The 27063-nt window shown below is 32.9% G+C and overlaps 1 protein-coding gene across 2 annotated transcripts in view; it reads right to left on the bottom strand.

Annotated features, from left to right (window-relative positions):
- Positions 1-7904: 7904 nt before the first annotated feature.
- LOC143222529 (uncharacterized) overlaps positions 7905-27063 on the bottom strand; it is a 49112-nt gene continuing 29953 nt past the window's right edge. Inside the window, exons 9-13 of one of the 2 annotated variants that reach the window (XM_076449148.1) lie at positions 25640-25660; positions 25112-25213; positions 13118-13294; positions 12418-12486; positions 7905-10503 (exon numbers count right to left, since the gene is read on the bottom strand). In XM_076449148.1, coding sequence (XP_076305263.1) covers positions 10385-10503; positions 12418-12486; positions 13118-13294; positions 25112-25213; positions 25640-25660 — 488 coding nt within the window. In that variant the 3' untranslated portion in view covers positions 7905-10384. Of the gene's footprint in view, positions 10504-12417; positions 12487-13090; positions 13295-25111; positions 25214-25639; positions 25661-27063 lie in introns of both variants that reach the window. The other variant, XM_076449146.1, reaches the window with a different exon arrangement.

Consider the following 27063-nt stretch of genomic DNA (forward strand, 5'->3'; position numbering starts at 1 on the left):
GTGATATGCAGATATTTAATGTTTTTCTATCATTTATGTGTCAGATAACTGTTAATTTTATTCTGTTTCTGGATTTATTCATAGCACCGAACAACGGTTCAAATAGCTATTATGTTTCAGTGATGTCGAGAAAACCCACTTGTAGAGAAAAATATATATGTAAAAACGGCTCGTTTGGGTTGAGAAAATATTTTACGTAGAGGAGCGAACAACGTTTCTCAACCCAAACGAGCCGTTTTTACATATATAATTTTCTCTACAAGTGGGTTTTCTAGACATCACTGATTATTATTTCATCACGACGATTGTACGAGAAGTGTAAGTCTTTGTGTATTTGCACTTATCTGTTACCATAATATCTGAACTCACATACCTTACACCACAATTAACAGTACACGCTCGTACGATCGTTAAAAAACTAAGAACTTTAAACCAAAGAATTATCAATAGAAGAAATGACATCTATTTCATTCAACAATGTAGAAAGAAACAACTAACCCCTAATTTTGTAAAGGTAAGACTATCAAAATTTTTTAATAAATACACAAACATTATCCAAAATTTACAGAAAAAACTACTTAAAGCCATGTTTAACACGAAATATAAAGAACTACATGACTTACAAAAACAAAATAAGGAACCTAGACCGTCAACTGGCATGCTGCATTAAACCAGAGATTTACTGACTTATACAATGAAACATAAACCAAATCAACACTATAAATGACAGAGACAAAAATACCTGCCACAACAAAAAAATTAGAAAATCTAAGATGCAAACAACAGAAAAGACACCACGACAAACCGTTGACTAACCTCATAATTAACAGATCCGACCGACAATTAAACACAGACGAGATACATCTACTTAACAAAGGACTGAACTTCGCAATAGCACCGAGGTCCATTCCAACCTTAGAAATCGAAACGTGTTTAGAAGATCTAGCCAGGAGACTTATGATACTTTCCACAGAAAACAAAAGCAACCGAAGACAACCAACAGAAAAAAGACAACTTAGACAATTTTATTGATATCCAACAGCCAAACTTCCCAGGAAAAACTAAAAATTTATATTTTCCAGAAACACCTAAAAACAACATCTTAAACGATTTTTTCAAATAATTTTCTCACAAAACCATCAACATAATTTCACAAAACAGAAAGCTAAAAAACAATCTTACAAAAAGAGACATTAATTCCATTAAAAACCTAAAACAAGACAAAAACATAAAAATTATAAAAGCAGATAAAGGTAACGCTATATTCATAATGAACACAAATGAATACATCCAAAAAATGAATAAAAACCTATCAGACACTAACAAATTTAAACCAACACACACAAATCTAACAAAGACACACGAAACGCAACTAAACAAAATACTACTAAAAATGAAAAAAGCCAACACAAGTTCACAAACACTTTATTCCTATCTACGCAAAACCGACTCACGCACACCACAAATATACGGCATCCCGAAACCTCATAAACCAGATTGTCCATTACGACCAATAACGTCCACATATGAAACGTTTAATTACAATCTTGGTAAATACATAGCATGGGCATTCTCCAAATATGTAACATCAGCCAGCTCATTCATCAAATACCCTTTTAATTTCAAGTCTAATTTTAATCAACTTAATCATAAAGCCTTAATGGCCATTTTCAATGTTATATCCCTCTTTACAGAAGTCCCAACCGCTGAAGCCTGCAAGATAGCCTTATAACTCTATATCCGAGACCCTAACCCATCAATAGACATTCCCAGCAACCAATTAGCAACCCTCATAGAATATACCACGATGAAGACAAACTTCACGTTCAACAACCACAACTATATACAAATAAGTGGCCAAAACATGGCAACCCAGTATCACCAGTTCTAGCCAATATTTTTATGACATAAGTTGAAACACAAAAAATTAACAAAGCATTACATCCACCACTATACTGGTACAGATATGTAGACGAAACGATTGCGGAATTCAGATCTACAGAACACACACTTAATTTTTTCAATCACATTAACTCTATACATCCCAACATTAACTTCACATGTGAACAGGAAAAAAGCAATCAAATATCATTTCTTAAGCTCAAAATTACAAAAACCGATACACAATTTAAAACAGAAATCCACCGAAAAATCACTCATACTGGACTATACATTCCTTGGGACTCAGGACATGAAACAAAACAAAAACTCAACATACTGAGAAACCAAATAAACACAGCCATAAAACTATGCTCACCAGATAAAATTAACGACGAATTATACAAAGTAAAACAACACTTTTTCAACATCCATAAGTTTCCTCCACAAATCGTAGAAAACATTATACGCACACACCAAGACAAAAAGCAAAATCAACTAACAAAAGTGAATATATCCCGCGAATTAAAAAATCTCAAAACCATATACTGCTGCATACCATATATTCCAGACATCAGCAGAAAAATAACCAACATTTGGTAAAAACTAGTAACAAAACACAACATTTCAGTAAACACCATATTTATCCAAAAACCAGGCACAAAACTGAAGTCTATACTATGTAAAAACTACACTGATAAACACCACACCAACATTATTTATAAAATACAATGTGATAACTGCCACGACTTCTATATTGGAAAAACAAGTAGAAAATGGAAACCAGATTCAAAGAACACAAAAAGCCACCTTCACATGTTTTCAAACACTGCAAGTCAAATAAACACAACATAACCATAGATAATACTCAAATACTAAATGAAGAAACAAACATAAACAAACACAAAATTAAAGAAGCCTTACTTATACAACAACTTAAGCCCAAAATAAACCAATACAAAGGAACACCTTTATACCTATATTAGAATAATATAATAATAAAATAAATAATATAAAATTATATATTAAAACATCAAACGCGCCCTCTACATTTTGACACTCAGTTAAACAACCCATTTCAAACATGTGGCCAGCTTCTGGTCAGTTACCTCTTTCTTTCTTTGTGAATCTGATGATGACTGAAAAAGGTCGAAACGTTGTTCGCTCCTCCACGTAAAATATTTTTTCAACCCAAACGAGCCGTTTTTACATACATATTTTTAACTATTATGTTTCTTTTGTTTAGGTTATTCACAGGACTTCATGATCGTCAAGGTCGCCACATATATCTTTTAGAGAAGATCGTATTAGCATGAATTATGTTATGAATGGAAACAGTTCTCTGTTCTAACTGTCAACAGTATTATTACTTATATGCTTAAGATAAGATTTTCTTCAAACACATAGATTGTGCGTAAAACACCTTAACTTTAACCTAATAGTCTAGATACACTGGTGAAGAGCACAAGTGAAAATATATATCTCTCTCCATTACAAACACCTCTCTTAAATCTACCTAAACTTGATTTTGTGAATAAAGATTATTATAGTTTAAAACCCTCCATCTAGTTTCTTTCCTTTACGTAAAGACTCGACCAAAGGCTGAGATAACACAAGCACTGCTCTGTAACACAGTATTCAATTAATCCTTCCATTTTTCTATTTCCTACAGGTTATTCTGAGGGAAACTGTTTCAAACTAAGAATATTGTATAGTACGGGGGAAAAAACAAATTTCGAGGGCTTTCACCAGGATTCTGTTATTGTTTTTTAATTTCGCACAAAGCTACTCGAGGGCTATCTGTGTTAGCCGTCCCTAATTTAGTGCAAGACTAGAGGGAAGGCAGCTAGTCATCACCACCCACCGCCAACTCTTGGGCTACTCTTTTACCAACGAATAGTGGGATTGACCGTCACATTATAACGCCTCCACGTCTGAATGGGCGAGCATGTTTGGCGCGACCGGGATGCGAACCCGCGAGCGAACTAGTCGCACGCCTTAACACGCTTGGCCATGCCGGGCCAATTCTGTTATTGAACAGGTCTGATTTCTGTGGATGAGCTATCAGAAAACACTAGTGGCTGTCTGATATGTCATTGATTTTCTCCTTATTAGTTTGGCTGTTGTAAACTGCCAAATCAGCAGCTAGTGTATTTATTTGGTCAAAAGAGAAATTACTGAAAGATTTTTGTGATAATTGTTTTTCGAGCTATTGGATGATACTGTCTAACAAAATATATTTGGTGAGTATCTAAGAATGTCACTAAATTAGTATGGTTGTGGTTCATAAGTTTTGCACCATTTGCTTCCCAAGGTGTTGAGAAGAGTATCATGTGCAGTATCTACATAATATCGATTGATAACTGCTCCATTACTGCACAGTCAGACTAGTAGGTGTTCACAGAGATACTGTCTAGAATGCAAGGAGTTTTGTTCAATTCCTTTACAACGTTCCTTTTTGTGAAAACTCATGACATTCTAGAATTAGTCTTTTAACGGTTCGCTGATAATGCTCATAATCCAGTCAAGTGTTGGAAACTTTCAGAAATCACCTGCGAAGTGTTTGTTACCGTTTCATTACACTTAAACGTGAATAACATCTCCATGTATATTACAGTGTCCTCATACTTTTAATCAACAACGAACATAAATCAGACTGCATTAAATCTAAAGGAAATAGGTATTATTTCATTAGACTTGTTTAGACGTGTTTTTACGATAGTAACTGTAACAAGTGGAATAGCTTATGAGTAAAGACGTTATTCTATAAAGTTGAGTTTGGGTACTGATATTGGAAGCTACCTATGTAGTAAATATACTTTACTATACATTATTGTACTTAACCTAACTTGGTATTAGAATTTGAATGATATAAAAAGTAGTAATAGCAAGAATGTTACTTCTGGTTACAAAAAGCTGAACATTCTGATGGAAATAAAGAAATGATTTATTTTGTAATATACGAAATAAAGTTCAGTTTCACTACTCACTGATAGAGAAAGGTTATGCTGAGTACCATAACTACATAGTTCGCGAAAATAACCATAATTAGCTATTATGGTACCAGCATACGACTCCAGAGACAATCCATAAAAGACTATTTATCAGTGATGTCGAGAAAACCCACTTGTAGAGAAAAATATATATGTAAAAACGGCTCGTTTTTACATATATAAAGACTATTTATATATATATATTGTGTAGATATAAGCATACAGCTACATACACATGAGTTTTTGTGCACAGTGCTAGAGATTTAATGATCTGCCAACATTATAGAGAATATGCCAAGATCTGCCAAGTCAGCAACTTCAATGATGTACCTGAGGTTTCATTTTATAAATTAAGGTGTGTTGCTGGATGACATTTGCTTTGTTGCGAATTTCGCGCAAAGCTGCACGAGGGTTATCTGCACTAGCCATCCCTAATTTATCAGTGAAAAACTAGATGGAAAGCAGCTAATCATCACTATCCATCAACAACTCTTGGATTATTTTTTTACCAAGGAATAGCGGTGTGGATCGTCACATTGTGACACGTTTACGGTTGAAAGGGCGAGTATGTTTGGTTGAAGGGGATTCAAAACTGCGACACTTACTTTGCTAGTCAAGCGCCCTAACTACCTGAGCCAATGGATAGTGTATTGGACATGAATATTTAAACGAGTCTCGCCCCTAAATCCCCATCATAAAACCAGCAAAATTCTCTTACGCTAGGTCAATGAACGAATGTTAGCTAAGGCCAACTAACGATAGATACACATTGCTATCATATCTTAAATGCAACTTTAGAACCTAAGCACGGTTTCAACTTCCCCATTTTATCTTGTCAGCTGCAAAGACCTGTAGCTTTACTGCCATCAGCTTGATTGTGTCAGAGAACTTTGAAGTAAACTTTATTACCAACCAGAGTACAAAAAATTAATTCCGATGCATTGGACACGTAAATTTTGTATTTGTTTTAAACAATACAATCATGAAAATAAATTTATCTTAGGTATACTGAAATAATTTTAAAATAAATTTCTCAAGTTTTCGCCATTTAATCAGTTAACTTTATTGTAAGTACAATGTCAAATATTATAAGTGTTCTAATCCTCTTAGTCATACCACAAGTTACTTTGTAAAGGTTTGTCCCTATTTGACGTTTTTTTCTGTATCTTTACTTCCCTGTGGTATGAATTATACTGAAATTTGTAAATAATACAGATTTCTAGAAGTTTGCAAGCACGAGGATTTTAACATTGATGTTTACATTTAGGTTTGTGTGATACCACACTAGGAATTTTTGTCTGACTTTACAATAGTATCACAAACATATGTTGATTGGCTACACCTTGTGGAATCGTAAGATTAGAAGAGTCTTTTCTGGACAAGAAAGTGTTTACCAGCTATAATGAGTTATTTTGCATCATAAGACCCAAACACTTGATAGATGTCAGATTCATATCTATTAATTAACCCCTTTATGCAGAAACCAGTCATTTGGCGTGATGCTTGGACCTCATAATTCTGTCTGACAGTACACTAGTTAATAATGCGCCTTGGTACTTTCATTTGACATATTCTGCTGCATAGGTGATGTAGCTATGGCAGCTGAACCTAGAAAGTATTATTCGCCTATGAGAGACGAGATGTCTGCACCGTGATATTTTGCAGTAACAAAATAGGAATTGGTAGGTAAGAAGAACTTCCATACTAAAATCTGTCACCATTTGCACATATTTCCAATACCAGATCTACTTGGAATTAACATCCAGTAGCTAGTGGAAAGCCTTGGTGGGATGAAATCTCTGGCACAAAATCTGACAGCAATGGGTATAACACTTCCAGTCTGTAGTAGCAAGAGGATATCCAAATGTACGTAAGCAAAAAAAAGACACATACTGCATTCAGCTACAACCAACAATAGATCCATGTGGAACTGACATCTAGCAGATAGCAGTAAGAGGGACTGCAAACACAGAATGCATCTCCAGCCCAAAACCTAGGAGCAATGGGCATTTATTATCCAGTTCACAGTAGGAAAGATACTGGCAAGAAGCACAAGGGAGCATTTAAATCAGCTGGACCATTTTTAACCAACACCCAACCCACCAGGAATGCATATCAGAAGAATGGTGAAGAGAAACGTCTCAACCTGAGGAACAAATTGCAATTATAAATGTATATACATATTCGTGAAATGGCAGTCTTTCAACCAAAACCAAGCAGCATATGGAATTGTACATTAGGTATGCCACAAGAAAAGACTCAACACAGGGATCATCAGAGGTGGGCACCAATCTATCTGCTTTATTCATGTTAGTTCATAAGCATATGGTCTTGGAACAAAGACATTTATGAAGCAAAAACCATTAGAAAGAACTACTAGAAGTCCTAAAAACACTAGTGAATAGTGGGATTGACTATCACATTATAACACTCCCAAGACTAAAAAGGCGAGCATGTTTAGTGAGATGGGAAATATGAACCTATGACCCACAGACTGCAAATCAATCAGCCTAACCACATGACTAGGCCAGGCCTATATATTAATTGATTTTCTTTAAATTGTGACCTCAGAAGTACTTTACAAAAATGTGTTTTCACATACACATCAATTATTAGTTTAAATGACTACAGCCTGGAAACACTGAGAAATTTAAGTATTGCTGCTTCAAGGATTTTGACAAAAATTCTAATGAGTAGAAGAGAAAACCATAATATTTATTGTAAATTATTATAACTAAGTAGGTGGTTTGCACACCTTGGGCAGAATAAAATTCTGTGTTGTTTCCAAACCCATTTGATCTGGGCTATCATTGAACTACTATCCATAATAATGTTGACTTGCACAATATTCATGTATTTTAAAATGAACATAAGACAAGCTATATGTTAAGAATTACAGTTTTGGTTACATTTCATATTGTAAAGTTTCATTTGAACCAGTCATCCCTTTCTCAAGTTATTGACATTTTACCAGAACATGCAAAACGAAGGCAGCTTATCTAATTTCTTTATGATAATACATACTCATCACACTTTTCTGTTTGAATTTAAATCACAAAACTTTATTACAGCAAAAGTTCTGACTTTTAATACATGGAAAATGTTTATTGTTATAAAATGTAATATTCTTTAGCAAGTATGCTTCTCATATGTCAAACTTTTATTAAAGCAACATTTTCTGATGTGCAAACAGACAAAATTGTAAACTTTCAGGTGCTAACCATACACTGCAGTAAAAACATATTTACTTTAAACAGCATTTAAAACAAATGCACATGTTAATGAAACATCTACCAATCCAGAGCTCACTGTATTATTTTTTGTTTGTACATGCTTTGAAACTTTTTGTATTGAATTGGCCAATATTGAAAGTATTAAAATTTCTCAATTAACAAGACAATACAGTTACCAATCAGTCATGTTAAAGAAAATATTTTAAGATTTACGTACATGTTGTTTCTTCATAAGATTGCCCAATGATATTCACATATAACTGAGTTGTAAATTTTAATTATACATATATGATACTTTTTGAAATCACACCTTCTGATAAAACATCTACAATGTTTATACTTGTATTATAATCCTATGACATCATGCTGTACGATCATACTCATACAGGCTACAGAAATTAACAGACAAGCAAACATGTTTGTTGCTGATACTGTATTACAGTATCACACCATTCACTGATACAAATGTCAAAGTTTTCATTTTGTCTTTACATAATATTGCCTATTATGCTAATTAAAAATATTCATACTGTTTTTATTCTAATATGACATATTTAGACTTGATAAACATACTGCCTATACTGAGCCACACTACTACTACCTACACAATCTACATAATAACTGTCTGGATCTTACAAGATTACTATTGTTTGAAAGTTCATAACTTCAAAACAATAACCAACCTATTACTCCAATTTTTCCAAGTTTGAAAAATGTCCATTTTTATCTTAAGTATTTATCTTTTCTTGTCCATAACCTCTTGTTATTTAACAAAGAGCAAGTTTTTTGAGATATGGTACTCTGATATCCGATTCATTAAATTACACACTATTAGGTAAACATGTATTATTATTCACTGTTGTAAGTTCAACTGTTTTACAATGATTTGTGGATAGCAAATAACAGTATTTTTGGACACTATTAGATGTACTATATTAATAAAACCTTTTGCATTTCAGCAATTAATTCAATTTGTTTTCAAAACCTATTATCTCAAAATTACTGATATTACACATGGCCATCCATATTTTGCTTTGTACAGGTTACCCTTAACTGTCACTAGTCAAACTCTACTAGCATCTTGGAAATAGTGAATGTCAAAAAAATCCACACCCAAGCTATGCTGCACGTCTTGATATTGTGTGTCATGAGCAATACGTAATGATGTATATTTTGCTTTATAAGAAATTATAACAAAATTACTAAAAACAATTATTTTACATGTTATTACTGTTGTTTCTAATTACTATATGAATAAAACCAAGAACAGATAGAGAAAAAAACTCCCCAAAGCTGTATAAATCTTCTATGCACCATGCTTTACTGAAATGTTGGCTATCATATTCATACCTTTAAATCTGTCCTGCACCAACATGTCAATGACATAATATATCCTCAGTATTAAATATTCCTTCTATGACTACAGAGAGTGAACTGTTTTATAAATGCACTAAAATTTGTAAGATGAACTTATAAAATAATTTAATTAAATGAAACAGCTTATCTCAAACTGCAGAGACGTAGCCTTGTTCATAGCCCTAACACTCCATTTAGGTTGGAACCTAGCTACTGCATACATAACAGATACAAATTACAGCTGCTTTCACACTCCATGACAGAAATAGAAAGACTAATGAAAAAACAATGTAAATAACATAAAAATAGTGGCATGCTAAATGCACCAGAATGAACTAGTATGTGATGTTTTGGTGTTGATAATTTATTTTTGCCATGTGCCCTAAAAGAACCACAGAACATTACAAAGTTCACAAACTTTTCTTGGTTTCTGTCCATAAAGTGGAATTCCTCAATGTTTCCTGGGTCAGGAATGTCAATTATAATATTTCCTGACTTTTCTTGGTTTTCCCAACTGTTGTTCCCATGTAATAATTAAAAGATGTTTAAAGATATTTGTTTTTACAATGTAAGTCTTCAAAAATTATTTTTATTAACTCATAAAAAAAATGTAGTTTGTGATATGAAACAAAGAACTTTGATGCTGTACTGATATCATATAATATCATAAGAACTCTTATTTTGTGAGGAAACAATTTAGTTACAGACAACATGTATGAAATTTGTAGTTGCTGAGTTGTAAACTAAAAACGAATTTAAATTCTCTTTCAAAATGTTACCAAGTCTCACATTTATTTAATAAATATGACTTGTGTAAACTATACAAAGCTGACACAGATAAAAAGGACTAATAGTAACTGGAATGAAGATGATGAAAAATGGAACTTTACTGAACTTTCTGTTTAAGATAACAGCACTGTAAGCTTAACGTCTGTAAGGATGATATCCTTGAGCAACTCCTGCAGTTCTGGTAACACCACCAGCAGCAGCAACAGATCCATCTCCTTGTCCTGAAAAGTTACCAGTCATTCCTGTACCAAAACCTGAAATAAGATCACCATATAACTTCAAATCTAAAGCAATACGAGGTCAATTTTGTTAAACTACTAAATGAGCTATCAAGAAGTTGGTTAAAATCATCCTGTGCAAGAGAAAATAGTCAACCATTTTAATTTCCCTTCCCAGAGACACAGGCTCTGCCAGTCTAACAATATGGAATTTTGTACTCCTCTCCACACAATATAACAATGGTTTGTTTGACGTACAAATTTACAATGATGATTGTAATGCTTTTCATGTGCCCTAATGTCTGCATTCAACAATCGTTATTTCATCTCCTAAAATTAAGAAAGTTTTGTTTTTTTAAGGTAAGAATTAATACAAAGGCACCCAGACATTTAAAAGCTCAGGATGAATTTTTTTTAAATTGAAGAATAAATGAGTTATTCACAATATCCTGTTCCATAATATCTGGATTACAAAATTCTGAAAATAAATTGAGAATTAAGTGCAAATAATTCTGAGAGCTCTTAAATCCATCACCAAAACAGACTACTTTTTAGAATGATTAAATTTTAGAGCTGGCTGATTTGTGGAATTTGATAACCAGTTAACTGTCAGACTTATTAAGTGATTACATAAAAATAAGTGATTATTATTCAAGAGACTTGTGTAGTTGGAATGTCTAAAATATCAATGAACCAACTAACAGCTGGTTTTCAAAGTTTACTCTCATGCAAACAAATCAGTTCCATTTTATAGATGCTGCAATGCAAGGGTTTGTTTTGTTTTTAATCTCATACAGAGATACTCAAGGGTCATCTGCACTACTAATTCCTAATTTAGCAGTGATAGACTAGAGGGGAAGTCACTTCATCAATACTATTCCCACCACCCATTCTTGGACTACTCTTTTACTAATGAATAGCAGGAATGATAGTCACATTATAATGATCTCATGACTGAAAGGTCAAGCACGTTCAGTGATGGGGTTTCAAACCCACAAACTGTAGATTGCCATTCAAGCATCCTAACTGCCATGCTAGATTCTTAAATAGAAGGGATACAAGCATGCTGCTGGACACAAAATCACTAGTCCCTGGATCATTCCATTTCCATTATGGGAAAGATTGCTGGAGAAAAGCACAGTTTATTTGTTTGTTTTAGAGCAAAGATACACTAGGCTATTTGTTGTGCTCATTGCAGGGAATCAACCCCACAGTTGAGTGTTGTGAGACTATAAACTTATTTCTGTCCCACCAGGAAAGAGTAATGTATAGTTACGTACACTACCGAGACTTGGATGTGTACCTCACTATTGGGGAACCATATGCTGCCTCAAGGATACATCTTCCTTCATACTGCTTGTGGAATAACAAACTATGCGACACGAGTAATGCATACATTACGAGAAATGATCACACTTGTTCCTATACACTTCATAGTTCAGTGTCTTTAAAGGGATTTTATTTACTTAGAAATCATTTAGATCTCAGTCTAGAATTAAGAGATTTCTTTTTTGTCTTGTGAACACATCCAGCTGTTCTGGTTTGTTTTATGTTTAATAAAGAATCTTGTTTTCACTTTCAATCTGTGTCCAATTTCTTCTTCCAATTAAATCAAGTAGGAATCTCAGTTTTGACTTTCAAAACATTTTATACCAAGTCTTTTACAACTGCATCTCAGAATGTCATACAATACAAAATATCCTTGCATGTGAAAAGTTAAAAATACATTTTGAATTATTCAAGTATTATAAACAATATTAAGAAACTTAGAATAAAAAGTACCCCATTACTCACATCTCACACACCTGTCAGTTGTTATGCTTCAGATCCACAGATTCTGTTAGTACACAAAACTTGAACATACTTCGTGTTCAATTTTCAATATTCATCAATAAAAACAACAAAAAGACTACTTCACATACAAAACTATTTACTTTTATCACTTCTTACCTCCTGTACCAATAAATCCTCGTGCAGGTCCAAAATTGGATACTTCTTGAGCATAATTTGCCATTGCTCCTGCAAAAAAAACAAAAGAACATCTGAACTTTCATACAGGAACATTCCTGTGCATACTTATTTTTCTACAACTTTCTTAAAATATTATCCTCCTCCCAAAACACACTGCCGTTTCAGCATTTCCTTGTAGTTCTACTTGATTAACATAATCTTATAAATGTGGTTATAAATGGTGAGGAAAACAATGGAACAAAGTTACTTTAAATCATGATATTTTAGAAAAATATCTTCAAGGATATTATAGCTTTATGACAAATTGTTACATTTTGTAAATATGAAAAAGACACAACATTTAATTTACCATCATAATGAATTAATTATTAGAAAATAAAACAAATGATAGTCAAAATTATATTAAAATGTAATAATTTAAAAAACAAAGCAGAACACAATAGTTTGTGCACATATATTTGACAGGATGGAATTTTTCAGACCTTTCAAGTCATTGTGATAAGTTTGATATTTCTCCAGTGTTGTGATCCCTTTTTCAAATTACCTGACTTTTCCAGGTTCATGGTCACCATTTGTATAATTTTTATATATAAAACATTTTAAATACAAAATTAAAATAAATTAAAGTTCCAAAAGTTACCAGCTTACTTACCAGGAGCTGTACAATCTTGCTTTATACCTGCCTTAGGTACTGCTGTAGCTTCTGATGTGCCTGGGGGAGCTATTGCCCCAGAACTGGGTGTAGGTGCATTCACTCCTGCTTGGCCATACATCTGGGCTGGGGTCTGGCCTGCAACAGGTCCTCCTGGTACTGGCATTGTAGCTCCAAAGCCTCCAAAACCTGGAGCTCCAACACCTGAGCATATATGAGAATAATCACACATACGTATATAATACATACAAAACTGATGGGATCATCAACTTGCACTTAACATATTTACATGATAAATGTTACTACTTTCAATTTTGTAGGAAGTTATAAACTCTTTCTGGATTGGAATTGTGCCCTTAATATCCTTTAAATTTTTCCTTCTTAGAGTAAAATATTTAACCAAAATGTACAACTTAGTATGAACTAATTTTACCTTAACATTTGTTTATATTTCAATTCTTCTACCATTCAACAGGTTGCAAAACATAAATATTCTATTTGAAAGTTATTTTGTAAATCTCATATTTCACCTTGAATTATATTTATTAATATATTCCTTTTGACATTTCATAACCAATTAAAACAGTCACCATCTTCCTGCTATAAATCATAAATAAAAAAACACAGGGTAAGAACTAAAAAAATTTCAGGTGATCTACAATTTTACTTTTAAAAATGATGGTTGGTTGGTTGGTTTGGTGTTTTATGGTGCAAAACAATTAGGCTACCTGTGCCAAACATCCGGTAAAAAGTAAAATTATTAAAATTAATAAAAGGAAATTAAGGTAAAACAAGTCAAAGTTTAATTTTTGAATTAAAAACATAAATAGCATTAAATACAATTTTTACATCTAGTCTACAGCAGTAAGAGAAAAACTACAGCAATACAAGTTGTTAAATACTTTCTGTAGCATAATTGTAATTATCATAGCTCGCCAGTTAGGCTAACAGGTAATTTCAAAAACCATTGTTAGTCACCTGAAGTTGGCCTTTTCAGTCCTGATTTAGAGTTATTTGACATAATGGCCATTTTCAGAAAGTAAAGTAACACAAGTGTTAAAAGACTTGTAGCAAAATTTTAATTATCATAACTTGCCAGGATGATTAACGGGTAGTTCAAACATCAGCATTAGTTACCTGAAGTTGGCCTTTCTAGTCCTGGTTGAGTTATTTGATGTTACGGCCATTTTCTAATTTCAAAATCATTAATAAAAAATGGGCAAATAGCCACATAACCCATATAAATGGAGGTCTCACAAAATGCCATACCTCCATGTTGTATCATAACCCTTCTCAATGTCAAAGAATATTGATACAAGATGTTGTCCTTTGAGAAAGATTTCTCTGATTGACGTTTCAAGTTAAATCAGGTGGTCCATGGTGGAGTGCCGTCATCAGAACCCACACTGGGTGGGCGAGAGGAGGTTGTCTGATTCGAAGAACCAAGCAAGATGAGCATTAATCATTCTCTTTAAGGTCTTACACAGACAGCTTGTCGAAGCAATTGGATGGTAGTTTGAAGGAATCTTGGGATCTTTCCCAGGCTTAGAGGGAGGTAGGACAATAGCCTGGTGCCTTGCATAAGGAAAAACATTCTCCTGCCAGGTCCAGTTAAAAACAATCAGAAGAATAGCAAGAGAAACAGGAAATAGATGGCACAGCATTTCATAGTGTACATCATCAGGTCCAACCGATGTACTGCCAGACCGATGAAGGGCCAATTTGAGTTCCACCAGTATAAAGGGACGACAATAGTCATAGAGACAATCAGCTTCAAAGGAAAGAGGTTATCACTCTGCCCAAGTCTTAGTAGCTAAGAAAGCAGAGGAAGAAGCACAAGTGCTGGATACCTGGCAAAAACTTTCACCTAGAGTATTGGCAATGCTCCAGGTATCAGCTACTTCCTGGCCATCAGAGAGCAAGATTGAGAGGGGGTTAGAATTATATTGTCCACTGACATTTTGAATCTTGTCCCATATGACTTTAGAACTGGTGGTTGAAGAGATGCTGGTTTTGAACTTAATCCAAGATTCCTTCTGGCTTTGACATCTTGCCCACTGATCAAGTGCATGGACATGCTGGAAAATGATGCAGTGCAAGAGTGTGAGATACCTATGGAAAATATTCCAGGCCCATTTGTGAGTTTTCTGTGCCATGTGGCAGACAAGATTCCACCACGGATGAGGATGTCGTGGAAAACGTGTGGAGGCTTTAGGAATACATTCAGCAGCTGTCTACTGATGGCTTACAGACGATGGCAGGATCATGTACTACGAGAGCAGTAAATAAGGGCCAGTTTGCTTAATCCTGCTTCCATCAGGGCATAGATGTCAGGTGGCATCAACCACGACCAGTCTCTCTCAAAATTATAGGAAAACGATCACTGCCTCGTAGGTTATTATCAACCCTCCATGGAAAGTGGGAGAACTGTGAAGGAGAGCAAACTGAGAGATCAACAGCAGTAAGGACAGACTAGGTGCATGGAAATAAGTATAAGAACCACTATTGAAAAAAGAAAGGTTGTGATCAGAGAGCATATGCTTTATGGAGAGACTCCTCCCATTAATATCAGCCCTTCCCCAGAGGGGATGATGTCCATTAAAGTCCCTCAAGATTAAAGAAGACAGCAACTGTTCAATAACAGCATCAAGGTCTGATTGATCATAGGCATCTCCAGGCAATAGGAGGAGAGAACAAACAGTGATGGTACAACCCAAGGAAACACAGATGGTTATGGCCTCCAGAGGTGTGTCAAGTGGCAAAGACAGGGTGGACACGTGCTGATCAACCAACAGTGCCACATCAAAATGCACTCATCCATCACATAGCCTACCATTTCTTTGCAAAGAAAACTGCCAAAAGGTGACTATCAGCAGGTTTCAGAAATGTTTCCTGTAAGGAAAGACATACAGGATGGTAGGAAGCAATCAGTGCTTTGATGTCATCCAGATTAGAACATAAACCTCAACAGTTCCATTGTAGTAAGGTCAACATTTTTTCTTTATGTGTAGAGAGCCATTTTGTTTATGACCACGTATTTTTTTTTGTCTTTATCCAAGAGAGGTCTGTTGACCTCCATGGGTCCTGCCCTGGCTTATTTGGGCAGGTCTTTGTTGTTGGAAGTGGATTCCAGCAACTGAGGATGTGAACGAATGATTGTTTTGCATCTTGGGGTGAGAGAAGATGTACCCATACCTGGGACCAAAGGAAGTGGATCTTGGGGTTTGCTGGAATGTATGTTAGGAACAGAGATAGGTGTCGAAATTGATTCATCAACTTTTTTAGCCATGGAGGTCAAAATACTTTTAATTTGGGTTTAGGACAATTCTTTTGGAGGCAAAGAGAGATCCAACTGCACTCCCATTGTTGTAGTAGAATGAAGAGCAGCAGCACACATCCAAGATGAAATGGCAGATAGCATCTTTGGAGCCTCAGCATAAGTAATGTTTTGAATCATTTCCAAATTCTGCACCTCTTTTTCTTCCAACCATTTAAAGCAAGAACAAGAGTAGGATGGGCGAGAGTCATTGCAACTGACACAATGAGGTGCTGTTTCACGCTCAAAGACATTGTGGTCCTTGCCACATCAACGAGCACACGTCAAGGAACCACAACATGAAGTCTGAGTGGCTGAACCGCTGACACTGGAAACATCTGAGAGGATTTGGACTGTATGGCTGCACCCTGCACTTACAAAAACCTGCCTTGATGGTGGCAGGTGGATGTGGTATTGTAAATGGCAGAATAAGGACACTGGTCAGCATCATAATTCCATCTTTGAGTGGAGATATGGCTCACTGCAGAAATCTCTGACTCGGAATGTTCTTCAAATCTCTCTCAACAATAACTCCTTGTGATTAATTCAAAGTAACATGAGGTGTAATCTCAATACGTATATCCCAAATCATCTTTGAATGCAAGAGGAGTTCAATGTGTTGAGATGTGGATATTTCCACCAATATGTCACCAGAGCAAAGCTTCTTTACTGACTTAAGAGCCAGCAAGTCCCTCTAGTCCATTCTGAATAAAAAAGGGAAATATGTGCCCTAAAGGTTTGTCTAAAAGAGAATGTAGTATAAGAAAACAAGGTACAAGTGTTACAGATATTGAAGATTGCTGCTCAGAATCTTCAAAACATGGTCATTTACATATGGACTGTTTTACACTATTATATTTAAAGAATCCATAATAAAAAAAAGAATATTTTGATGCCCACTGATCTCACCCACCATGGAGCCCTACAAGGGGACACACTACAATGCCAAATACGGACACTGCAGCAATGCCAAGGTTTCGTGAGCACTATACCAAAAACCCGAAATAGATACAATGTCCACAACACCTGTTGAGAACATCCAACACTGGTACTTGGTTGACACTAGGCCAAGTGGACCAGCTGACTGACCCTCAGGGGGTCACCCCAAGGCCACCAATCTACAGGAATTCAAGACCAAATTGGTATGTTAGGGTTAGACCCCTCAATCACTGGGATACTCTCCTCCCCTTCATGGGTCACCAGACACCAGACACGACAAACACGTGGGTGGATGTTTAGATCTGAGAGGAGGTAAACTGAAAGAACAGAACCTTCTTTGGGAGGTCCCCTCACCGCGTATAGGAATCCACACCTAGGGGTTAAAAATGGTGTCACCATTACCTGATAAAGGTAAAGTAACAATGCTTTTTCTAACAGTATTATCAGTTGAAATCTGTTTATATCTATGAAACAGAATTTGAGTAAAGCAAACAGCTACACTCATCAACTGATTGCTGCTAGCCAGATTTTCTCTCTTGTCAGCAATTTTGTGAGCAGTCCAAAGTTAGTGACAGATAGCCTTAGTAAATTTGCCAAAACAAAAACAGGGTGAAAATGTTTCATGGTAATAGAAATAAAATCAGACACCCTTAACTCTTGAAGGACAGCATCACACACTACTGTTGAAGTTTTCTGTACTCCACAACACTACACAAGGCTCTCTTCATGATTAATAGACACAAACAAGATTTGTAAGAGTATTTTTTTTAGATAGATTTTTAACACTTCCTTACACTCATTAAAAATTCAAGCATTGTTCTCTTTACTACTTGGTTGAAGAAACTTAAAAAGCTATAAGATTTATCATCTTCAGGCTAAACTTTAGAGCCTCTAAAACATATAATTTAATAAACCACTTTACTAATCCCCACCAACACATTTTTAGATGTTTAGCCTTCAATAAACGAAGGAAAGAAAGAAGAGAATCCTGGGAGGACTGGTTTGATGAAGAATCCACATCGACAGAAAATGTTGTTTTTTTAATAGTAGTCAAAGGAATTGGTCTTTGATTAATATCTTCTTTTTCACACAATTTAATATGGTATCTGGGAGTGCAAGAGTAACTATTTTTGAAACACATTTGCTATTCATCCATGTTTTTCCTGCAATGACTTCTCCTGCTTTGTGTAATCATTAAACTTTTTAATTTGTGCGAATCCAAAACTTACAACATATCTTACTTTAATTTTACCACATTAGAACTTCTAGCTACTTCAACATCACTTTTGATGATTTGAATATATCAGTAGTATCAAAGTTTATATTATTTCTAATTTTACTCTTTCACCATCAATCATGAAAGTAGAATTAAGATGTCATTGCATTAATTTTGCTGGCAAAAACTGCATTTTCACATTGAATATTGCACGTTCAGTGGCACTACCAGATGCTATTTTAGATAAAGTTGAGTTATAATCCAGAACTACTTTTCTTCCGACTTGAATGTTTCTAACACTGTTGAAAGTTTTTTTCTATGCACTTTGTTTTCAATAACATAGAAAACATTTAAGACAGAAAATTTCAGTATTATTTAATATTTACTGTAATATATAAATAACAAACACTTTCCTCTCAAAAAACATTATGAAACTGATTAAATGAGCAACTAATACTATTTAATAAGCATATTTTCTCTTGAACGTTTTATAGATAAAACAAATATTAATAGCATACAACAAAATACTGGAATTGATGAGTGAGAAGTAGCAATGTGGTTAAGTCTCACATGTAGCTTTCAGTGTGTGTAAATTATTTGAGGTTTGATTAGAATAAACTGTTTTAATACCATTAAAATTCAGACAAAAATTATAGCTATAAATAATTTAACATTTTCAAACTTTTAAAATCCTACTTTCTTATTACAGAATTACCTTTTCAACAAGAGGTCAGCAGATTTCACTGTTTACCATGTTTTTTTCTTTATGTATGATCATGAATTTAAGTAAAATGTAAAAATAAGGATATTTTTTGTTTATTAAGATTACATTAAGTAAAATATAATAAAAATGTTTCACAAGACATGTATGCAAGCAGTTTGTAGTAGCTCTTGAGGTAATGTAATTCAATAGTATAACATGAACTGTGTGAGCCCAAATGACTTACAATTTAAATTGTATGTATAGTAGTTAGACAGTTTGAAGGAAACAAAACAATAAAATTGATTTATAAATAGATGTATACTGTTATGAACTTAAACTACCTAGAATAAACAAATGTAATTTCATATTACAATCTGAAGTCATTTCAGAATGGAAAAAAAAAAAAAAAAAAGAAGAGTACTTGAGATTTATTTCGATTTTTTTTTCAGTGGTTACAAAGTTAGCAAAATTGGCTGATTCTGTTTTGAAATAGTGTACAGAAAAAAACAGATGAACTGCCTGACTAAAAGAAAAAGAAAAGATGAAAATGCGTTTATGAGGTATTTAAAATTACACAGGAAATTTGAGATTTTTGAGATAAGGAAATATTTTAAATTTTAATAAATTATTTTACACACAGACTAATTAAAACAAACACTAAATGTATTCATTGACAAATATTTATTTTATTAAAAACACTTTACCAAAAATATATATTTTGTATGTGAAATAATGCCAAAATTTTGAAGATGTGCACAATATAGTGAAAGTTAAAAGTATTAAAATTAAAAAGACTTTAAATGAGTGGAGGTAGGTCATTTGGTTAGCCAAGTAGATAAAGCCTGTATTGAGAGAGTTTAGTATGGTGGATAGATCGACTCACTGGATAGAAAACTGCTTGTATAGAAGAAAGCTGATGGTTGTTACAAATACAGTCAAATTAAACTGGATTACTGTCATAAAACTAGGTACCTTAAGAGCTCAGCATAAGACCTTTCTTTTTGATCTATTCACTGACAAAGGAAAAAATGGTCAATAAATTATTTATGTGCACTGATTGTGTGTGTTGCTGGCTGCTAGGATATTACTACTGCTTTTGAAATGGATTGTTTGTTGAGATTGACCAATAAATATCAGATGGCTTTTCATTATAATAAAAACAAGGTAATGCACAATGAATGTCACAATTAGAGTTACAAGTAAAATTTTGATAGGAATAATCATTATAGCATTCTGGTTAATCAGTCTCTTAAGCCATCCAAGAAATATCCTGTTGCTAGTAGCAGAGCAAATAGGATTTTAGGTTGTATCTACAGAAATATTGAATAAAAGTTTAAAAAGGTTTGTATGACATTGTATATATCACTGATTAGGCCACATAATATTCAGGGACAACATGGAACCTGTTGGTTCACCTTGGTTGTTCCACACTCTGAATCAACATAAAACATAAAAAAAAACTTTTAATAAATAAATGAATTATAAGAGTTGATTTTAGCTTTTTCTTCAATTCATTTGACCTACAATGGGCTTGGTACAATATACACAAGTTCCTATACAGATCTGTACATTAAATTTTTATACAATAACTTTTGATGTAGCATATGTATCATCATAAAAATCTGGTAGACTTTTAGTAAAGATTAAAAGTTTTTGTACACAGAAAATGAGCTTTTAACAAAATATTTTTACTAAAAATTTGTTTGTGATAATATCAAGTATGTTTTGCTTCCCTACCAGTCCAGGTGTACAGTGACTTCATCTTATGACAAAAAAAAATATTCAGAATATTTCAAAAATCTCAAATATTACTTGTGTAATTTCCAAAACCTAATAAATATACTTCAAATGTTTATTTTCAGTGAGACTTTATATCTTGCCTGTTATTTTCTATACCCTAACTATGTGGGACCTGTAGATATGACAAACTTCATAACCATAATAATAAAAAAAAGGAAAATAAATATAAATTATGCTTTTTTTTTCATGCGAGAATGACTACAAATTATAACACAAAAATACAAATGTTTTGTCAAAGAACCTTAAGTCTCACAACATTATACATATTTTATTATAATGACCTTCCAGTAACACATGGCTAACAATACATAACATTCATTGATGAGATGCACATGCAATCATGTTCAGTATCCAATAATATAAAAATTGACCTTTAGTCTTTACAAAGTGATCCTGTCTTGGCCATGTTTTAGTGGACTAATATCTTGTAATATATATTTGCATTTCAATTATTATACACTATATATGAATATAGTGTATTACTATTTAGATATAATTTATTAAACTTACTTTTCTTAAAACATAGAACAATAAATAAAGCAACAAACATTTATCTCTTATTGCTATAGCCTTTGATTTCAGTTGCTGCTGGACATAGGTTGCTAAGCCTTCTAAAATTTTGTATTTGTAGGATATGAAACAAATTTTTTTTTTTAAAGTTACATGTATACAGTTGAATAACCAAAAATTCCACTATAATTTATCAAGCTTAGTAACTAAGCTGTATTTAGATCTAAAAAATGAAATTTTGAGTAGACTAAAGACAAACTACCTCTTTGAAACCTTGGTTCTATAAAACATGGTAGCCTTTTAACAGATTAAAACACTAGAGGGTGTTTCTAAGCTTTCAATTGGTTATTCACGTCATATATTGAAATAAATGTATATACTGGACTGTTTTCAAAAATGGAGAGAAGTAAACATGGCTACTGTTTGACACTGTACATAAGACAAATCTCACAGCCATATCAGTAGGTTTTTATATTCTAGCTTGTCAATATTTGTGAGTTCCTAAATTGTATAAAAATACAGATTTTGTATTTTGACATCTCAAACATGTTATTTGAATCACAACTGCATTCAACATAGAATGTGACTCACAAAAATTGATATTTATGTATGTTTTTTTAATATTTACTTTTAAATTAAGAAATTAACTAATATAATATAAAAGTCTAAATTATAACCTACAATTTGATACCAAACTTACTGACACAAATTCATAAAATAGTAGTTCAATAAAATTTTGGATGCAAGTCAACAAATGTGATGACATGGTCTCTGATCCTTGACCAACTGCAAAAGGGTTAAATTTACTGCCTTTACAACATCTGAAATCAACCATTCCAAAGGCAAATCACCCTGTTAGAAAAACATAAAACTTCCTTAGCTAAAGATGACTTCTACCCTGCCAAAAATTCATACTATTCACATTGTTGAATCTGGAAAAAGATGTTGCATCAACACTATTAATTCTATTAGGTTGAGGAATAATTTGTGAGCGTTTTTAAATAATTTCATTCAAGCATTACATGCAAGACTATGCAATACTTCAATGCATGAACACATTACACCCAAAACATTTATTATGATACTTTATTTCACGTAATACCTAGGTATATAGTATGCATTGTTTTAAACGAAATTGCAAGAAATTAAATGCGAAAAGCAGATGGTGTCGAAAATGCTCGATTTTGTCCACTTGACATTCCATTTAATGAGCTGAAAATGAAAGCAAAATTTAAAGACATATGAAAATCAAACACACCATCTATTAGAGCAAAAAATTATCTACCAAATGGCATGAAATATTTTGCTAAAGTGTTTCATTTATGAATATATTTTGTTAACTTGAAAAAAACGCTCACGAATTATTCCTCAACCCAATACTTCCCTTTACAATCTTAAACACCTCAATACCCCCCCCCCCCACACACAACTCTCCTTTTTCTCAAGAGAGAACAATTTGAGATTTCAGCTTCTCCTTGTATGATGGCCCCCCAATCCCAGGCACCATTTTAGCAACCCTTCCCTGAATCCCTTTCAAATATTCAATGTCTTTCATACTATAATAAGCCCAATACTGAACACAATATTCCAAATATGGCCTAACCAGTAACCATTACAATGAAATTATAACCTCTCTGGACTTGTATTCAATATTTCTGCAGATATAACTTAAAATGCTATTTGTGCCTACCATTAAAAACTGCATGCTGCTTGGATGGCTTTAGAAACTAATCGGCTATTACACCAAGATCTCTTTCTTACATGACACTGTTAAGATTATTCCCATCCAAATTCAGACGTTTTGTAATTATCAGATACTAAGCTTCCTTTAGCATACCCTCAAGGGTCCAACCCCATTCTAACATTTGGTATATCATGTTATGTCTTGAGCTCCTTACCTTAAAAATGGCACTGAATTGTAGAGAAGGGTTCAAAGGAAGGCTAATAAGATGATACAGAAAAGTTGCCATAACAGCACAAGTTAACATTTCTAAAATACTCTCTTTTAAAAAAAGAAAAATAAGAGGGAATTTGACTGAGATGTTTAACATTACAGAAGCAAAAAATCTTAACACATCATATTTTTCATATTTAACTATAAATGATAGGGACCAGCTTTGAACATTTTATTTAAAACTTATGGTTTAGTGGATGGGTAGCCTAGAGCAGTTTTCTTTCAACCATTGGTCTGCCACAATCACCTTGCTAGTCAGTGTATTTCCACATACACTGATACAGAATATTCACATGTAAATTGTAATGGTTTTTACTTGTAGTTGCCTTTTAGTGGCCCATGATAGTTAAGGGAAGCATTATGTCAGTTCCCTCTACAGAAAGGTTAAAAAATGTTGGCCTGTATGAACCAATGGATCACTTGTTCTAAAATTATATGTATATATATATATATATATGAAAGTAGCCTGATTATAAACAGCAATAAAAGCTTCATGATACACTTTGAATCAATAGCCAGACCTACCAACTCCTATGGTTTAAGAGCAATTTTTCCATTTGTTTCACCATATTGTTTTATTTCCTATTTTGTGCAAACATCCAGAATTATTTCATTGACTTTTTTTCCTATTAATAATTTTCCAGAAATAATTCCCTGTTCTTTGCTTTGGATCTCAATTTTAGAAATGTTTAAAATATTCTATTAAAAAAGCATTTATAGTAATTATAAGTAAATAGTAAGCATTTAGGGTGTATAAATCATTCATTGAGAGGAAAATGGTGAAAAAATGTGGTTCTACTTCACCCCCAATAACTACAACAAAGAAAAGTTATAGTAAGCAGAACTTTTGGCATGACTATTCAGAAAAATTCAATTATATTGTATCATCTTCAAAGGGTATGAATCATGTAACATGTACAATTTGTATTTGCGATTTCTATATTATTTACTCATATAGATTACAATGATAAAAAAAAGCTCAAAATTACTAAACATTAGCATCTTGAATCAATACTGATAAGGAAGATGGAGATGGCACAAAAACCAAGTTTCTCTCAAGAGCTTACAATTACTTCTTAAAGAAAACCAAAAGTGCTACTTATAGATTTCTCAGTCAGTAGTGCACTGTAATTAGTAAGTAATGAATAAAAATAATTGTGATACAGCTTCCATCTTTTACTATCCCTGCACAAAAGCCTGAAAATTAAAGTACAACTATAATTAAGTTATGGTGTCCTTCATTTTTTCCAACTTTTATAGGTTTATTAACATTCTGACTTTTCACTGATGATCATTATTGTAGTACAAACACCCCTAATGTAATCAAATGTATTTACCATACAGAACTATTCACAGTAAAATAAATCACTTAAAAAAATCAAAAGAATATTATTCAACTTAAGGCAAATTACTGTATTTCTAGTGAAATCAGTGAAAGTTAATAAAAAGTTTTCCACACAATACCAGAAAATTTGTTTTCCTTTTCAGACAGTTGTTTTAATGCCACATGATAAGTAACACAAGGGCAAATGACTACTCAAAAATAAATATAGTAATTTAATTTCTATACAATCAATACACACCAAATCCTCCATATCCTTGTTGTCCATACTGTGGTCCTGGTGGTCCATATGGCCCAAATCCTGATGGTGCTCCTCCCCATCCTTGATAGCCTCCATAGCCACCTGGAAAACAGGAAATTGAAGCTAGCACTTAACTTTTTTAAGGAGTAAAAGAAAGATTAAAACTGAAGATATAAGTGTAAAAACATTTTTTAGAACAATTCACTACATGCACAAACAATAATGTTTTCAGTATATTAAGAATGTTCTTTTTAGAACACATTTATAAATGCTTTAGTGGATTTATTGTAATGTAAAAGTTTTACAATTACCACCTGAAGCCATTTATAATAAGAAACAAAAATAAAAGATGATTAAAATACTTAAGTTTAAATTTGCGTAAAATAAATTCTATGACATACATTAACATGTGTTTAATACTGTGCGTAAAGATGTTTAAAAATGTGAAAAAATAATATCTAGACTCTGGTATAAATTATATTTTGGTAATGTTAGAGCTTTTAATGAAAAAACCAAATGAATACTAACCAGGTACCATGCCCCATCCACCTGTAAAAATAAAAACAAATTACACATCATCCATTTCACATAAAAACAAAAGTACCAGATATTAAGTTTAAAGATTCTAAAAGACATTTAATTTTGCTAGTTAACAATGTGCTGCATACAAGTACTTTCATACTTCAAAATTCATTACAAACTAAACCACAAAATATTTACAAAAAATTTAATTTTGATAAAATATTACATGTATATAGCAAATTGAATGCTATTTGAGTTATGTAATTTGTGTAAAATAAAATTATATTTTTTATACTTCATTGCAAACATGAGATGAGGCACTAACTATGTCAGTAAACTAAGTATTTTGAATATTTTCTATAAATATTTTCCAACTTACTTTCATGGCAAAATTCAAATGATGATTAGATTTGCTATAATAAATCTCACAAAATCCTACATGTAAAAAAATTAACAGTTACTCATAAGACCTTTAAAAATGCTTAATTTCCCCTTTTGTACAGGTCACAGGTCAAAAGCCATGTCACTACAGTTAATGACTCATTCAAAATGTTATTAAACTTTTATTTCATGAATTTTTTTCATTAAGTTTGGACTGCATATTATAATTTAAATTTTATTACTATAGATTATTTAACTTGTTAACGTAACAGTAAATACAAAGAAAATGCATCTGAAAATCAATGTTTGTGTTTCATGCAGCATTTTGAATGATCCCTAGTTCAAATTAGATGTTTATCACAACAAAATACAAAGTCGATAATTCTGAACAAATTAGGAACTAATATTATTTAAAGTGATAAGGTAGAATTTAACATCTTTTCTATTTGCTGACCCACATCAACTCTTTCCATTTCTAAAAATAGTCTTTTATATATACAGCATGTGAATAACCAATTGAAAGCTCAGAATGTCCCCTTAGTGATTTTGTCAGCCATTTTCAAACATAACAGCATCCTCTCTTCCTTTCAAGACAAACCTTTGTGCTAGTAAGTTGAGTCTAAAGCCTGTTTAAAATTTCATATATTTTTTAAAAACCCAAATAGTTACTAAATTTATTCTTTGATAGGTTGTTTAGTCAGAAGACTTTCAAAATGTCATCTTCTACACTTGTGTCTCCACACCAGACAGTTGCCATCCATTCTACAAAGTTTCATCAGTTATTAAACTTGATAAATAATGATGGATTTCTATGGTATCAATATATACAAAAGTATATATATTAAAGCCCCCAAAAAAATTATTTTGTTTTGCATCCCCACATTTGAAACTTCTTAAAGCTTAGCAAGCTATGATGAGCAGCAACTCAGTACAAATGTCTTAACTAGAAGGGTTAATTGTTTTCTTTCCTTCTTTATTTACTGTTCTATGTTTTAATAAGAGCAAGTTTATCAACATATTTCTAAACAGTAATAATATATATATTAGTG

Source organism: Tachypleus tridentatus, chromosome 8 (genome assembly GCF_004210375.1).
Source record: "Tachypleus tridentatus isolate NWPU-2018 chromosome 8, ASM421037v1, whole genome shotgun sequence".
In the NCBI taxonomy this organism is placed as follows: domain Eukaryota; kingdom Metazoa; phylum Arthropoda; class Merostomata; order Xiphosura; family Limulidae; genus Tachypleus; species Tachypleus tridentatus.